General features: G+C 38.8%; 1 protein-coding gene across 4 annotated transcripts; it reads right to left on the reverse strand.

Moving 5' to 3' along the window:
* Window positions 1-921: 921 nt before the first annotated feature.
* On the reverse strand, window positions 922-18,351 carry LOC120111653 (putative histidine kinase 4). Of its 4 annotated transcripts, none has more exons than XM_039129368.2 (12): window positions 17,486-18,351; window positions 16,967-17,404; window positions 16,133-16,366; window positions 15,886-16,055; window positions 11,554-11,772; window positions 11,279-11,465; window positions 11,143-11,194; window positions 10,823-11,052; window positions 10,526-10,624; window positions 7,374-8,083; window positions 6,511-6,993; window positions 922-1,666 (listed from the first exon to the last, which is right to left on the reverse strand). In XM_039129368.2, the coding sequence occupies exons 2-12, from the start codon at window positions 17,249-17,251 to the stop codon at window positions 1,408-1,410; spliced, it is 2,928 nt and encodes a 975-aa protein (XP_038985296.1). In that variant the 5' UTR covers window positions 17,252-17,404; window positions 17,486-18,351; the 3' UTR covers window positions 922-1,407. The 4 variants fall into 4 exon arrangements, with proteins under 4 accessions (XP_038985296.1, XP_038985298.1, XP_038985297.1 ...); XM_039129370.2 differs by having other exon boundaries at window positions 16,967-17,365; window positions 17,486-18,348; XM_039129369.2 differs by having other exon boundaries at window positions 16,967-17,389; window positions 17,486-18,340.
* Window positions 18,352-18,535: the final 184 nt, after the last annotated feature.

Below are 18,535 nucleotides of genomic sequence, written 5' to 3' on the forward strand. Positions count from 1 at the left end.
TTATTGCGATTGAAGGACCGTGTCGCCTTCTAGTTAGTCTCAAACAAAAAAAAAAGTGCTATTAGGACTATTAGTTTGTGAAACCATGTGTTTAGCCATGTGCCAATGAAATCTTCAGATGCCTACAAGATCCAATCATAACATGATGGTAAAATGGCAGATATCTGAGCAATCTGAATCTAGAAAACCAAACTAAGAGAAGGAAAAAAAGATTTTATACAGTACACTGCCAGCCATTTCGCTAGCCAGAGGAAAATTTGATCCGAGTCTGTATTTCTGCAGCTCAACCGTATTGTGAATCCAAAAACTCAATTCATATGAGCAAAGGGATAATCAGCTCGAATAAGAAAAACGCAGTGATGCTATCAGACTCTCAGGCCAAAGTTCTGTTGAGGAAACTCCCCAAGTCAGTAATACATCCATAATGGAAAAGTCTAGCAGTCAGGTACCCAGGCAGACTGACCGATCTAGTAGAAATTCACCTTAGAATCACTTGAAATAACCAAGTTTGCTTCGACCTGTGATTCGAATGAGCATAGAAGATCTCATCACAGAGCACATTCAGCAGGCCTGGCATCATGCAGATTCAAGGCTTGCTGCGGACCTGTGGTTGGAGAGCAGACTCTACCAAGTCATCAACACAGGACAAAAGAAATCATTCAGAGAACTAGAATTCTCTAATTTGAACAGCATTTGATGCAAACCATGTTAAATAGTTCATCACCTGGGTATCTTTAAGGAAATAGCAACACTCACTTTATCAGAGTTATGGTATCTTATCTGTAATACCTCATACCTGACCACCATCTTTGCAACATATCAGTTGCTAGATCAGTTGACAACTAATTTTCTGTTACTTGACAGTTTCCAGAGTGCTCACCGCAACTTTAGTAAATTAAAGTAGATCAGACAATAAGGGGAGATCAGAAGCCTTTATCGGTGTAGTTGTCATGACGTACTTTTCGAGTATGTCGGAAAAATTATGGAGAGTCAAAAACATACAGAAAAACAGGGACAAGGGACATGCTTCAGAGAGACCTTAAAGAATAAATCAGAGAAATATACAGTATACACCATCCTTTCAGGCACCAGAAGCCTTTCCACCTACCCCATATATCTTGAGGCCCTTCTTATGCTACAGATCCTAGTATATCATCAAAGTCGATAATGTGCAAAGCTGCCAAGCATCTTTTGCTGAAACTTCAGGAGACTCAGCTACTGCCGGACAAGGGTGAAAAATGCAAACCGAAGAACATCATGTTAGGTCTGACTGAATTTGCTAAGATAAATCACCAGTCACTGAGATGGAAGGCATAAGCAGAATGCATCAGTAGGGATGCACCATCGCCCTTCAATTCCGTTGCAGTAATACTAAGTTGCAACATGCATGTCTTTATGATGGTACATTCATAAATCCGAATTGGGTTTGGATAGCAAGAACCTGGCAACTGCCTGATAAAGTTGCTGTTCTTCAAAGGGCTTGGAGACATAATCATCCATTCCACATTTCATGCATTCCTCATATGTTGCCTGAATGACATCAGCAGTCATAGCCAGAATTGGCAGGTGCCACTCAGCCCTTTCAGAACCTTCGTCAGCTTCTCCACATTTATTTTGCTCATTTGCTTTGCTCTCCATTAGCCGAATTTGTCGAGTTGCTTCAAATCTGTGACAAAGGGGAAACCTTGTAATCTACATATCGTGCTCCTATTTTACCTAAATATTTTGATGTTTTGTTAGCAACTTAAAACGAATAGAATTAGCTAATCGGGGATCTCAATCAGTATTAATGGCTTCTCTTTAAGAAATTGTCAGCAACAGCTGAAAAAAGTACACCAGTTCACTGGTTAACAAAAAAGGGGATATACAGAATCACTTAAAAAAAAATCTTATAATTAAATTCCGAAGGTATTTGCAAAACTCTCAGAATTTAGACCGTAATGTTCAGTCAATATTTCTGATCATTTAAGTTTTGATTTAGAAGCCTCTGTGGCTGAGCCTACAAGTAATCAAGTAACCAAGTATTACTCACCATCTGTTTCCCACAAAAACAGACTAGTTATTTGGTACCTGATTGAAACCCATCCTCTATAATATGTGCAAAGCTTGCTGTTAGGGGTGTCAAAAACACATGTTGGATTCATGCTGGTTTTGGCTAGTGGCTAATATCCATCCATAAACACAAATTATATGAGCCAATCCAAGTCAAGGCTGTCACAAACAACCACGTAGGCGCCTGGGTAACCCCACTCCAAGGTGTCTGATGCTTTCCATGTTTCCAGGTGAGGTGGCTACCAAGGTTGGCTGGCACCTAGGCGGGTGCCTGACCATCTATAAGCTGTGTTTCTACAAGGCAGGCACCTATTTATGATATTATTGATCACTTTAAGTTCCAGCCTTCTTTCTTTGTATATTTTATACACTATCTCATAAGTTTGGGATGATATTTTATGAGTCTTGAATGTATTTACATCATAGCCATCCATATTTGGTGTCCCCTCAGGCATCTAATAATAGTCTTCCATCTAGACCTCCATCGATCTGCCTTAACTATTTTTGGTGTTTTTAACATGCTCTCAAAGATATTGCTTGATGCAAGATCATATTATGATTAAAAGTAATTACCTACCTATCATTTATGAAATGATGTTCTCGTAAGTGTTTGTATGAACCAAATATATCTTTTGTGACAATTTGATTATAGAAGACTATCATCTTAATTTTATTATTCTTTTCAAAGATTTCTCAACTCCTAGCCCCACCTAAGACTGCCTAGGTAATTTGAGAACCTTGATCCAAACCCAAATGGAAGCCAGCTTTATACTTTACACCCATATCAATACTTGTAACAACCCAGAACCTCACCCAAAATGGCTAGTCAGAAGTTATTATTTGGGTTCCTTGATCCTGTATAAGTACCCAAGATCTACCCAGCAAATAACCGATGTGGGACTAAACGCACACCCGCACGGGTCCGCATATACTCCCTCTGTTCAAGCCCTAACGTCCTCATCAAACTAAGGGTTCAAATCCATTCAAAGCTAATCACAAACACCATGATCGGCCTATGGTCAGCCCCAATAGCTACGTGTTGCAGTGTCCCCTAGTCCTAATAGTTTATGTGCCAGGTCTGCTCTGATACCATTTGTAACAACCCAAAATCTCACTTAAAATGGCTAGCCGGAAGTTATTATTTGAATTTCTTAATCCTGTATAAGTACCCAAGATCTACCCAGCAAATAACCGATGTGGGACTAAACACACGCCCGCACGGGTCCTCACAATACTAAACCCAACAATAACCATGTAGGGTTTCAGGGTCCTTATTGGATATCAATTAGTCTAATTCAGGCTTTGTTTGCCATTATTAGGTGAGGTAAAAGGCTAGTTTAAGGGTAGACCAGCCAAGAGATGAGGAAGAGAGTCATCATTCTGCTGTTTTTTCATTTATTGCATAAATGCTCAATAAATAGCTGTTGATCCTTTCACCATGAGGAAAGAAGAATCTGAGGATACGCTAGAGTGGGAAAGATAAATAACATTTTCTTTTTATTGACATGAGAAAATAGAAAAGAAACACTAAAACTATTATACATGAGGACACATATTATATGATCAGGTCAGCTTTTGGGTATGGTTCAGCATATATCCAAACCCAACACAATAAGTCAGATTCTGAGACCCAAAGCCAAGTAAATAGCCTACCAGGCCTACTCTTCATATTCAATCCCTATATTTCTGGTTGGTTAGTAGATATTTGCCCCCATTGACACCCTAATTTGCTGTATATTTGGAATGAAAATTTGTTTTTTTTTTTCTCTTTGATTAAGTGTTAGTTTTGAGTCAACGATTAAAGAGCCTATATACTGTGCCAGCAAATTGTCAACAAGGTACAGGGTACACAGCTTTGTGCCTTGTGTGCTAGTCTATGTATGTACCAAGGGGCTGTTTGGTTGCCTACAATTGGCAGGTTGCAGTTGCAGTTGGCAGAAATTGAATTGTAGGCATCCAAATCAAGTGTTTGGATCCCTGCAATTGCAATTTCAGGCTACAGTGCCCTAAAATTCATAAATTGGGTTGGAGCCAAAATTCGTCACATCAGCTACAAGGAATCTTGTAATTGAGAAAGCCCTTTGGAAGGGGTCTCCTCGCTCCTGTAACTATTCCCTTTCTACTCCATGATATCCTTGTAAACTAAACTAATTCTGTAATGTTATAATAATATTACTATAAATAGCAATGTTATAAGAATATTATAGTATTATAAATTTATAATAATATTAAAATATTATTATCATATTATATAGTGAGTATTCTATTATTATAAATATAGGAATATCATCATAATAATAGTCATATTATATTATACTACTATTATATTATAGTAGTAACAATATGATATTATGAAAATGCTATTATTATTAGAATACCATAATATTATTATAAGCAAGGTCCGTCGTACCGGTACCGGTCGGCGTACCGGTGGCAGCCCGGACCGGTACGTACTGGTTCCGAACCGGTCCCGTACTGGTTCTTCAACAATAAACTATCGGTACCGAATTCCACGCTGATCCGGTACCGGTCTCAGGCCGGACCGGTACATACCGACCTGTACCGGCCGGTATGGCAGACCATGATTATAAGTAATATTGCTACTATAATACTATATTATGATTATAATATTACAATCTATATATAATAATATAATAATATAATAATACATAATAATTAGAAGTTATTATAGTGCATATGGTAGATAATATGTCTAACTATTATAGTATCAAAATATTTTATAGTCATTATTTTTATATTGATCAAATGATAATTTACCAGCAATATTATTTTTCTATTATAATTACAAATCATATGATAAATATTATACTCTAATAGAAAATTGAACAATTCAATGTAACAATATTTCTTTCCACATCAAACAACCTAACAACTATAACCATGTTTGCAAGTTTTCAATTACTGACAACCAAATAAGGCACCTTTCTGCAACTACAATTCCAATTGCAAGCAATTGAACTGTAGCCTGAGCTGCATGCAATTCTACTGCAGACAACCAAATGGCCCCTAACTTGTATTTATGTTATCAGTTCTAATATGAATTTAGATAAGCTGATACATAGTGGTACAGGCTTCTACCTTGGCTTCTTGTTTTAAACATGCACCTAACCATCCTGGCACCTTCTATTTCTACTCTAGGTCGTCACGAGCTCTTCCCTACTAAATTTTCCTTTTCTTTATTCATAAAGATGTGAAAAGGCCAACAGTACATAGTAATGATAAGGATTCATCATAGCTTATTGAAGTAAAGGTTAGAAATGACCATAGCTTAGAAGTTAGTCATATTATTATTAGTATTTGAGCTTCCCAATAGCACTAACATGTCTGAAATACCTAAGTTATAAATATGTCAAAATAGTTAGTTGTTCTCCTATAATTTTTATCACAAATTTTTAGTCTATCTGTAACACACAAGCAAAATAATTGCACAGTGTTACTTTGCATTAAAATTGCTTGAATTTATAGAATGTGCATGGTAAGCAACAATCAGCACATATAGCGACTTATGATCCTAGATTTCCATAATTAGTTTAAACTGTATTTATTCAAAATGTCCATATATGAGTACAAGACAATCATAACCTATCTGTGTTTGGGAAGTTACGAATCCTTTCATATACTTCCGTTACAATGTGTGCAAGTGTCATCATGATATGATATGCATACCATGTGGGCCTATAACCAGCAGAAACATGATAAGCAGCAATTCGACCCATAGGATAATTAATATGTGCTGGTGGTTACTTATGATGCTTGTAGTTTGCATGTGAAATGTTGTTTGCATTTTTGTATTTCCCTCAAAATGCATGCACCAAGTCCATTTGAACTTGGATCTTACAAAACATCAACCCCTTCAAGTTAGATATGGCCAGGCATCCTATTTTCGTCTAACATCGTGTTCCTCCTATCCATAATCATCCCTCATAGGCCTCCCAGAATCTAATATAGAACTGTACAGAATAATAATTCCACTAGTGCCATAAATCCCAGATTTCAAGGCAACTATACCCCACAAGTGAGCGAGCAGAGAGTATGTGAAAAACATAAAGCAATAATAGAATGCTTGACTCTGACTTTCTATAGAAGAATCATGATGTAAAAACACAATCGCTGAAACCATTCACTTCAAATCTGATTTTAAATCAACACAACAATCATGCTCCAAAACATTAACATAGCTTAAATCTTAAAATAATTGTGTTCAAAAATGTTTCTCTGAAAACTAGTATACCGGCTGTTTAAACAGTAAAAGGAACAGCTAAAATTTTTTGAAGCTGAGGAAACCTGATCTGTGAAACATGCTGAACAGATTAGAGATGGCATTATATAGATGAGAAAAAGGTGCACACCAGATTTATGTACATGGCAACACAATCTAAATAAAAAACCAACAATATATAACTCATCTCAATAGCAAAAAAACTTTATCATACATACCCATCCATTTCTGGCATCTGGACATCCATGAAGCAGGCATCAAACTTGTGTGGCAGTTGGAGGAGGGAGAGAGCATCTTTCCCACTTTCAGCACATTCCACCTTTGCCCCATACTTTTTGAGAGCACCTGCAGCAACTCTGAGATTTACTTTGTTATCATCAACCACCAGTATATTTTTTCCCGCTAGTAGGCTGTGAAGAAAAGCTGGTCCATTAGGCATTTCTTTCCTCCCTTGCTTCCCCATTCCTAATGCATGTTGAAGGCATGCTGCCACTGTGCTTGCTCTTAAGGGCTTCATGATCACTGTATCAACAAAAGACCCAACCTTTGCCTTATCAGATTCAGAGGTCACCAAAAGGATGACCTTGGGCACTTCAGGAATCTGACCACACTGTTTCCACTCCAATAGCTGATCATGTAAGTAGACATCCATTCCAGGAGTCCAGGAGTCTTTCTCAATTAACAGTATGTATGGATGCTTTCTGCATATGCCATTAAAAAAATACATATAAAGTAAAATAAGAATGATACTAAAAAAATCCCCAACAGCTCTTAAGGAATTTTCGATCTGTTGGATTGGATTAAAGAACAAGGAGCTGCTCAGTTCGATATGTGCATCTTCCCAATCATTTATGAAATATTAGATTTTTTTTGTTTAAGTAATAAAAATGAACATACAATCATTGATATAGATGCAAGAACAACTGACTCGATGGTTTCAAGGTCACAAATTTATTAAAAAAATGGTGGTCACACAAACAAAGTCCACAGCAAAAAGATGGAACTGACAATTCTCAATATTATCTTGGAGAACTTGTGAGATGCAAAGAAAAGGATCGTAAACACATATCGGAATGCTTACCCAGATCTTAAACAACCATTTTGTTCAGATAATGCATTAAGTGTCATCTTGATAGTACTTGCAACTTCAACAGTTATTCCTAATCTCTGTAGATGGTATCTTGTTACAGCACTTCTGACCGGTCGAGCATCAACAAGAAGTGCTTTCATTCCTTTAGTAGGTAAAGACTCAGAAAGAGTTCTCTTTGGATCGCCACCTGCAATTTTCTTGCATCGTTGGAAAACGGCAGTAAACGTGAATGTGCTTCCAACATTAGGGCGGCTAATGAAGTTTATCTGCCCACCCATAAGTTCAACCAGACATTTACTGATACTCAAGCCAATACCAGTTCCACCATAATTCCTAGATGTTGAACTATCAGCCTGCATAAAAGGTGTGAATACCCGATCCTGGGCTTGCAATGGGATGCCAATCCCAGTATCCTCAACACTTACCATCAGAGTTACATTACTAGAATCCTTACTGCAGGGCATCCCACTTTTGCATTTGTCTGACTGGGGCATCTCATCGGAAAGTAGCAGCTTAAAATTTTCCCAACTGTTCCTTCTATCAGCAGCTTCTAGACCACTTAAAGTGTTGAATGTGCCATCAGATGGAACCATCATATCACTTAAACATCCATTCAAATCTGTATCAACTTTTGCATCCATCACCTTATTTGAATTCTCAATCAAATGAACTTGAACAAAAATGTGGCCATGTTCAGTAAACTGTGACAAGTCACAAATGAATAAATAAGTGTACAATTGGATGAAAGAATTGATCACAAGACATTTTTTCCTTGATAGCTAACTGATGCCAAGTAAAAAAGTATAGTTCAATTTTTTTGTATTTTCCAAAACTTTTAGTTAGGTAATTTTTAGAATTGGATTTAGGGTACTATTTTAAGTCAAATTGGTTTAAAAGAATCTTATATTACGTATATGTTGGGTTAGATGGTCATGATATCATTATTTGATTTTTGATTGGTTTAAAAGAATCTTATATTAGGTATACGTTGGGTTAGACGGTCATGATATCATTAGGATTTGATTTTTGATTGTTTTAGGTGTCGTTCTATATAAGGTTATGTGCTATTTGAATTTGTTCTTTTAGGAAATATTTTAGAGATTAGTTACCTGTCTATCAAGAGTCTTAGTTTGTGGAAACCAAGTCATAGGGTTTATTAGGGTTGAATGAAAAGGTATTATATGTGATTTATTTCGAATGATAAAGGATTTCGTTAGGCTAGGATTGGCCTTCTTATATTTCTCTCTTTCTATCTGTTTTCTCTTCTCTATTTCTTTATTATTCTTCTTCTCTTATTCCTTCACTTTATTTTTCCTTCCTTTCTACTATTCTCTTTTATTTTTGCTGCTATTCTTCTTCTTCACTGGTTCTTGGCAATGCAGATTGAATTTCCGGGATACTAAATCAGATCTATGCTAGAATAAACTATTTTAACCCTCGGTTGTCCTATGTCAATCTAGTATTAGAGCTAAAGGGTCCTACTTCATTCTTGTAGTCCTTTTTCTTGATCCCTTTCTATTTTCTTCTATTCTTTTCCCTTTTCTTGTGTTATAAAATGAGGACTTGAGTTTCAAAATTGATTATCTTCATAAGCATGTCAAATATGAGAAGATATTTGCCCAATGGATAATAGGTTGACATTTATCAATAATGATATGATGTCAACGACTGTTTTACTACAAAAAACTACAACAGCTTTAGGCATCGAAAGCTCTCTAAGGATGAACTATCGATCAAGAATCAGGAGAATGAAAAAGCTAAACCAACACTTCATGAAGAGCTTACAATCAATGCTTCTCAATGTGAAAAGCATACGATTAAACTCCCATCACACAAGATGATGCAATTGAAGATATTTTAATTGTGGATACTGCAAATGATGATCTATTTGGTATTTTGAAGGTAGAAGATTGCAATGATGAAGACTTTATGAAGAGCACTCATGATGAGATCAAGTCACAATCCTAAAGGCAATGTCAGAGATAGAACAATACGAAGATCCATTCCTTACTGATTTGTTGGATTCAATGAAGATCCCCATCAGAAGTATTATCCAAAGCTTGTTAATTGTCAAGCAATGGACACCAAACCAACCAATGAATGGTGGATCACACTTATGAGTGACATCTTGAAGATTTCAAGGTAATGATCCATACAGTGGAAGCAAATGATGAAGAATTTTAAAAAAAAGTGTTGTTCAATTTTTTGTAATTTTTTGAAACTTTTATTTTGGTAATACTTAGAATTGATTTTTGAGTCCTATTTTAAGAGAATTGGCATAAATGGTCTTTAGATTAGGTATATGCTGGGTTGGATAAGTCATGAAACCATTCGGATTTGATTTTTGGTTGTTTTAGGTGTCTTTCTACATAGGCTAATGTGCTATTTGAAATTTGTTTTAGGAAATATTTTGCTGAGTATTTATTTGCTATCAAGAGGGCAAGCCTTGGTGCAATAGTAAGATTGCTCCATTGATACCTCGATGTCATAGGTTCGAAATGTAGAAACAGCCTATGCACATACAAGGGTAAGACCGCATACATTTGACCCTCTCTAGACCCCATAGTGACAAGAGACTTGTGCATTACGATACCCTGTTAGTTACTTGCCTATCAAAAGTTCTAGTTTGGTCTATAGAAAGGTCTATTAGGGTTCGATGAGAGAGTAGTATAAGTGATTTATTTTGAATGAGTGAAGGGATTTATTTAAATCAGATTTGACCCTTCTTATCTTTCTATCTCTATTCACTTCTCTATTTCTTTCTTCTTCTTCTTTTATTACTTTTTCTTTACTTCTTCTCTACTCCCTACTATCCTCTCTTATTTCTGCTACTAGTCTTCTTTCTCACTAAATTGTTGATATTATAGATTGATTTTCTGAAGGATATTAAATCAGATCTATGTTGAAATTAGCTTTCAACTATTTGAACCCCTTGCTGTTCTACATCACCAACACATCTAGTCCAATGTTTTGTTTATTTCAAGTTGAATTCCTATATCCACAGCATCCAACACAAGAATACAGATCTCGGTATACAACAACAGATTTTAAGTGACAAGGCAAAATAGCAGCAAACGATGTCACTGAGCCAAAGGGACTACTTTAACTGAATTTCCAACAAGATTTCAAAAAGGACTACTTACTTTAACTGAATTTCCGACAAGATTTGTAATTATCTGTCTAAATCTCCCTGGATCACCCGTGACAATCTCCGGAACTTTATGTGATACAAATACAGCAAGCTGTAATTTGCCAGTACAGAAGTCACAGTGAGAAGGTTGAAGTGTATGAAAGCAAAGTCAGTTAGTGCATTAGGTATAGCATGTACATCAGCATCTCATAAAGCAGTATGGCAAAGAATGTAAAGTATAATAAATTGGAGAACTATGTCGGCTGATCAACTCACAGTTCAATAAGTGCTAAGGGAACGTGAAACTCACCTCAATACCCTTCTCTCTTGACTTTGAAGAAAATAAAGAGAGAACATCATCTAGGATGGATCGCAGTTCAAATGGCACTGCTTCAATCTCTAGCTTCCCAGCTTCAATTTTTGCCCGGTCAAGCACTTCATTAATCAATGCTATCAATGCTTTTCCACATATTTGGGCAGTTTGTGCATAATCCTTTTGAGTTAAATTCAGATCTGTATCTAAAAGCATGTCCAGCATTCCTAGCATAGACAAATAGCAAAGTATCATTTAGACACAGATCTCAATTATAAATGACAGTGAAGTAATTATAAACAGAGAGTTAAGGATACCAAGGACGCCATTCATGGGTGTTCTTATCTCATGTGAAACAGTAGCAAGAAACTGCCAAGAAAGAAACAAGAGTACATTCAAGTCAAAAACATACAACCAGCCCATATAAGTGTGAGCTTAGATGAGATTCCAGACCTGAGATTTAGCAACATCTGCAGCCTCTGCTTGGACCTTTAGCTCTTCCATCTTTCGACAATCCTCCCTGACATTGTCATAGCGAGTCCAAGCAGCATACAGTATATACCCTGCTAGCATACAGATTACAAAGACACCAGATGGGGTAGTAATGGCTGACAATGGAATGGGAGGCTTCTGACTGTACCTGTGCAGGACCATCAAGTAGTTACAAAGCAAATTAATCATATAAAAATGTTGAAGGCAGCAAGAATTAATTATTTTCATCTGCTTACCTGCACACCATTTGATGCTTCCTGAACGGATCCCCAAAATCAAGCATGCTGACATGCGAAAGTGGCATAAATCCATCTGGATTTTGGGGCCCGTACATGATCAAGGGCTCTGAAATGTTAGTGACATCATACACATTCACCATTATATCTTGATTACCAGCAAGTTGCCTCAGCAAATTTTCCACAAGTGACTCAACATCAAAGGCGCCACCAAGATATCTGCTAAGCATCAATACATTAAGCTAGTAAAAGAAGAAAGGAAATACTTGCTGAACATAGAGATATACTCAACAAAAGAATTAGAGTAAGAAAATTCTTTTTGCAGTACTCGTTTAGCGGAGAATACACTAAAGAGGGTACAAGGGAATGACCTTTTCTTTTCTTTTCTTTTCTTTTCTTTTCTTCTTCATTTTTTTTTTTTTTTTTTTTTTTACGTTGCTGTTTAGCTGAGAGTACACTAAAGAGGGTACAAGGGAATGATCTTTTTTTTTTTTTAAACAACATTGAATTTTTCATCTAAATTACTAAAATTTAGCATTCTCAAAATAGAAACAACTACAAAGCCTCTCCCATATTGAAATTAGTAAAGCAACTATGGAAAGAAAAGAAAGAAAAGAAAGAAAAGAATTGATACATGAAGACTAGTATCACCTGAACATGTAGTTTTCATGTTTAACCACAGAAGATTGAGTAATGTATTAATAATGTAAATAATTTGAATTAAATCTTCTACCAACAAAGAGAATAATTTGAGTTAAATCCAATTAAATCCTAAAACTATGTTATACGCAACGTCGGCGGTTTCACACCAAATAGCCTGGTTCGGGGCGTGTCGAGCCATACCGGCGGCGGACCAGGACGATTTTGACCTTCAAAAAGACAAACCGGCAAAGGAGGAGAAGAGGGAGAAGGAAAGAGAGGAAAAAAGAGAGAAGGGGAGAGAGGGAGGGAGGGAGGAAGAGAGAGGGAGGGTGGCGGACGGCCGGTAGAGACAGGTGGAGGAGGGGCTCCACCCTCCGGTTCCCCTATTTCATTCAAAATAGAGGTCCCAAAGGGAGACCCCTTTTAATTTCGAAGAGTTTAAGTGAAGTCGGCAACTCCCTTGCCGACTTCACTTAAAACTCTTCGAAATAAAAAAGGAACCCCGACTTCACATAAATTCTTCAAAATAAAAAAAGGGACTCCCCTTCAGGACCCTTATTTTGAACAAAACAACGGAACCAAAGGTTGAAGCCCCTTCTCCGCCCCTCCTTGGCCCTCCACCAGCCATTTGCCATCCGCCACCTTCCATCTTTCTCTCCCTCCCTCCCTCTCCATCTCCATCTCCCTCCCTCTCCCTCTCTCTCTCTCTCTGTTCCTCTCTCCTGCTTTCCCTCTACGGCTCTACCCCACCTTCTCTATCATGTCGGGCCGCGCTTCCCCTTCTTCCTCTCTCCCTCCCTTCCTCCCTCTCCCCTCTCTCTCTTTCTCTCTCCCGTTCTCCCTCTCCCCCACCCTCTGCTGTGTCGGTACAGACTTGGCACGAAATGGCACGGGGCGCACCAAACCATCCCGTTGTGCAACCGATACAGGCCTCGGTAATGGCGCAATGATCTTTGGTTTTAACTATTGTTCAATAAACATCAATAACAATATTTACACTGACCCAGGAAAGGATTGTAGTCACAAAAAGTAAACACTAATAATAATTTATTCCCTTTTTCCTCCTCCTCCAATGCTTGTCTTTTCCTTCCTCCAATTCCTTTTCCAATTAATGGCATACGTGTTAAATGCCAATAAGAAGCAACCTCAGATCACTAACCACCACCCCACGTATCATGCGAGAGGATCACAAGCTTTATCAAAATATTATTTTTCAATATATCAAAAAAAACACCTCTATTTAACACATTCGAATTTGCTAGCTTGCTAGCATCTGCCAAATCTTGCCAGATGATGTGCTTTCTTCAATCGCCCTTACACAACAGAACAACACTTATGCCACCAAAAAGCCATACAACGCCAAAAAAAAGCGGAATGATGGGATGGAATGACAAGAAAGTCTGACCTAGCAGGTTCTTGCGACAAATGGCAGATACAAGGGGAAGACAAAAGAAATATGATTCAAAATGTGGAAGAGGAAAAGATCATGTATAATCTCTAGCATCGTATAGAACATGAACTTGCGGACATACATGCAAGCAAATTCTCTCAGAACAATAATTGAATTATAGCAAGAGGCCAATAGAAAGTTCTTTCTTGGACTTGTGTTAATTAAATTCTACCATGTTAATTATATACTACCCCACCAATACATGCAACAACTTGAAAATTAGGAGCTTTCCTAGAGTCCAATTACTTCTTTATCTGGAGTAAAGATGGTTATGGATTAGAATAAGTACCAGATCCTATAGGGGAAACCCATGATTTATACAAGAAAATAACAAATAAGGAAACAACTCTTGAAAAGTAACAAAAACTAACTGATATTAGAAAAATAAAACAAGTGAAACATATATGACAACCTTTACAAAGGAACTATTTACCAGCACAACTTAAACTTAGAACTTTTCACCTGTAATAACAACACTTAACCAATAATACAGAGATTAGAGACAATCTCGAGTAATGTGCAATTAGGAAGACTGAATGATAAAGTGGATGTAAGAACAGTATCTCCTCAGAATCTGATATTCTGCATATATGTAGTCTCAAAAAATGTAAGGCAAGGTATAAAAAAATGCAAAATTTGATAAGTTTCTAATTCTAGAGAAAGTAAAATGGATCATACTAACAAAACATAAAGTGCAGATATCAACTCATGTCCAGTATATTCCTGGGAATGTCTTAATTTCTTTTTCTTTGGCGAAGGGCAATTTTCAACCCAAATAATTGCAGTTAATGAAGTGATTAACATTTATTTCAGCATTATGGTGTCTCATATTTCCAAAATATGCTCTGCCTTTTTGCACTTTTGGTATTATCATCATGTTGACTTATCAATCCTTTCTTTCTATCTATTGTATTTGATGAAGTATCTATATTGAAAAAAGTGTTAAGTAATAACTAAACATGTTCTTTGGATGTTTCAGAGAGCAGTATATATTATCAATGATGCTATAGATGTAAAATTGCTATCTACTGCCGCTTATAGAATACAAGAAAAGATAATAATGCTTACAAAATTGGTAGGATCCTTCATCCATCCATAATGATCATATTACTAACTAACTTGTGTATAAAGTTTGCCTATAAGAGGTTTTTAGCTGCATATACTCTGCATAAGCCACATTCCTCTCGAAGGAAATAAATTCTACAAAGGTTTTATACAACGATCATCGAACTAACCCGAATTGAGTAGTTTGGCCTGTACGGAACTGAACCAACACCAAGTTAGAATAGTTCAGCAAGTCAGATTGGTTTGATTTATGATCCTCCCACTCACTCCACTCACTCACTACACTCAGTGGTTCAAGAGCCTTTGAGGGCTCTCTCATTGCTTTACTGCCAGTTAGCACTCGTTTCCCCCTCTTCGATGCCGGATATTACCGGTAAGCCTCCCCCCCTCTCTTTCTTCCCCTACCATCTTTTTCTCTCCTCAACCTCGAAGACAAGGAGAATGAGAGCGAAATCCTAGAATTTCTCATTTCTTTCTCTTCTCTAACAGCTCCCTATAATGGTGCTTATTGCCTTGAGGTGCCAACAGAAGGCTCCCTCTTCTTGAAAGGTTCCCTCTTGAATGGAGACCGCCATCGTTGGAAGGCTCGCCGTCTTCACCGCCCTCCTCATGGCCTACCAACCTTCACCGGTAAGCTCCCTCTCTCTCTCTCCCTCCCTTCCTCTCTCCCTCCCTCTTCCTCACCCTCCCTCTCCCACTTCCTCTCTCTCTCCCTCTCTCTCCTACTTCCTCTCCACATCCCTCTTTCTGTTTTGGTACATTCCGCAATGGCATGGTATGGGCCCATACCAAACTGGTCACCGGCCGGTCCAAGGCCCAGTACCGGTTTAGCAGATGTTGGTCTTATGATGCAAGTGTTAGGAAAAAATAAATGATTCTGCAGCAGAACTGTAGCTTAGCATAAAACGGAAAGGATATTAAACAAAGCTCAGTAAAAGCTGAGAAAAGCAATCAAGCAACTGTTGACAGGTTTATGGTTCATTACTGCATCAACTTACTTACATTCCATCTTATTATATATCCCAAGTCAACAATCAACTAGCTACTAAATTTGGTCCTCACTTAGCACCATCTTATTAATTGCTGAAGTGAAGATCTAGTACGCCTGAAGAAGATAAATGGCATTAAAAGGGCAGGTAAACAATAAAAAACCAAATTTCAGCAAGTTATCCCACCCTGCAGTTGCTTTTACACGTTGTTCTACAGTTGCATCTGCAGGAAGACCCGCATGGTACACAGGAAATGTCAGAACCACACCCAGATGGTTGGACCCAAGCAGCCTAAATGGGTTTGTAAGAACAGCCTTGCCGGTAGCCCTAGCCCGTAAGATATTTTCTCGGTCCTCCTATACAGAAAACATAACGAAATGAACAGTCAATAGCCAATAAAATAAGAAGAGCAGCTTTGAGAAGTAACGCAAACCTCTCCAGACATCATATCGAGGGCCTCAATATAGGAGACAGTCTCCTGAGAGAATATCACAGGGGCATACTCATCTTGCACTGGTGATGGCTCCTGTTTCATGGTCTTGATTGTCCACCCTTGCTGACTCTCAAACTTTCCTCTCTCAGAATGAACAACCCGCTGGGCGTATGCCACCCCATTCAACAACGGCCGCTCGAATGCTGTCTTGGCTGTGTAAAAGGCAAATGTCTCCTGAAACCAAAATTCAAAATTAAGAAAGAACAACCCAATAGACAAAATAATCCAACTGCATGCATTTCAGATTATCCACAGTCAAATGAATAAAATCCAAATCCCCCCCCCCCCGGAAGTATGAAACCAACCAACATCGATAACAATAAAACTAGCAGGTGCTATCAATATCGACCTTTAAATTTCCCGGGAAATCAAGGAAATCTATGAAAACCTCAACGAAAATTGCACCCAAACAACCAAAAAACGGAAAAAGAAAAACAAATCATAAAACATAAAGACAAAGAAAGAATCTTTCTATCCTTCACTTCTCCCCGACAATTTCAAAATATAAAGAAAGAATGCAAACCCAAAAAATACTATATAAGAGAGAACTCCACAATGAGTAATATCCATCGGTGATGCTATTGACTTCTGCATATGAATTTCTATGGAAAATCCAGACCAGGAAAGCAGTAGAACGAGAATAACAGCAGTCCATGGGAGAAACTAAAGGGAAGATATCCTTGTATCATCCCTGACTAACTTAAAAATGGAGAAAACAAACTCAACAACAGTATATAATAATAGAAAAATATAGAGAGAATATATGAAGTAGACCTGATCAATGGCAGATGGCTGCTTCCGGTAGTGGAAGGTGGAGACGAGGATCGCGAGAGCATGAACATGGTTGACGCTCACGGCGAACTGGTCCTGCAGCATCCTTGCCCGCTCTTCGCACATGCTCTCCAGCGCCTCCTCAGCCTTCCTCATGCTCACCGTCCGGATATACCAATGGAGCCCCACCCAGATCCCCACCGACACCACAACCCACACCACCACCATCGCCGTCCGGTTCAGCCACCACCTCCTCCTCCCCCCAGCCGCCGCCATTCCCGCAACCATGTCAACCCAATCCCAGCTTCACTCTCTTCCTCCTTCCTCTCAAACCAACCTCGCTCCACAGAAAATCCCAACTTTTAAGAGCCTTCACTCCTTTGCACTGCACCAAGGGGAGACCTGTAGCATTCTATGCTCCTGTTACTGCTACCACAACAACTGCTATCATTCGGTCATTGATCTGCGAGCTGTGCGATAAAGAAAATTAAAGAAGGAAAGATGGTGGAGTGGGATTCTTACTCCTAGTTCGAAGGCGTGGTCTGAGGCCTTCTCAAAAGAAGAGAAGGGAATGAGACACCCCCGTTCTTCTCTTCTCTCCCTTGGAATAAAAAACTCGGCCGATCTCGGGCATGTCCGGTTGGGAACCGCGCTGCCGTTGGGGATTGGGGACAAAACCAGAGCACGCTCTCCTGCTCTCGGATTAAAAAAAAGACCAAGCGAGCGAAGCCGAGGGGGTGCGACGAAAGAGAGAATATAGCAGAGAAATCTCTCTCTCAAATTCTCTCCTCATGGGATTGCAGCGCATGGAGGGGAGCAAATATTCGAGACATCGCCCTTTTCCGAAGCAGGCAACCAGCTGAATACAATTCATTAGATATCTCCAGATACGCTGCAATACGCTGCAATTATTAAAAAAAAAACTTGCTTCCTCTTGCTCTAATATAATACTTTCCTTTCCCTTCTCGCTTCCTCTTGCTTTTCTCGCTCCCGCCCTGGAACCAACCGAACCGGAGAAAACCGCAGTACTTTGGGGTTTTGGCCTCCTCCGAGCTCGGATGGACTGCAAAGACGCCGGATTTCAAAGTTCTCGGAAGCGATCTTGGGTCCGCTCTCAAATGCCGCTGGTTGCCGAGGCCTCGGAGTCAAGTTGGGAGATTCTTCGAGCCAGTCCGTGTTCAGAGCCTCCTTTTCTTCGCATTTTCCGCCATTGTTGCAGCTCTTTGGTTCTACTCTCTTTCTCCTACAGAGAGATCACAAGGCGGAGATTGGAGCTTGAATACTTCCTTCTGCGCTCCAACTCGCATGCTGCACTGCGGTCAAAAAGAAGAGATGCTTCGGTCCGTACTCGGCTCAGCTTTAATGGCGGGAGGGATCGAGGGAGCGCCAGAGCTAGGTTTAGGGGTTATATATATATATATATATATATATATATATATATCGAGTTAGGGCTCTTCGCTTCTTTTGCTCGCGAGCAGAAGGGCCCAAAAGAATCGGGGTTGGAGATCTCCACGACAGCGACGCCTGACACTGGGAGAAGAAAGGGAAGGGACCGTCACGTGATCTCCTGAG

Source organism: Phoenix dactylifera, chromosome 5, assembly GCF_051530095.1.
Source record: "Phoenix dactylifera cultivar Ajwa chromosome 5, Ajwa_hap1_PhDact_Kaust_v1.1, whole genome shotgun sequence".
NCBI classification, from domain to species: Eukaryota; Viridiplantae; Streptophyta; class Magnoliopsida; order Arecales; family Arecaceae; genus Phoenix; species Phoenix dactylifera.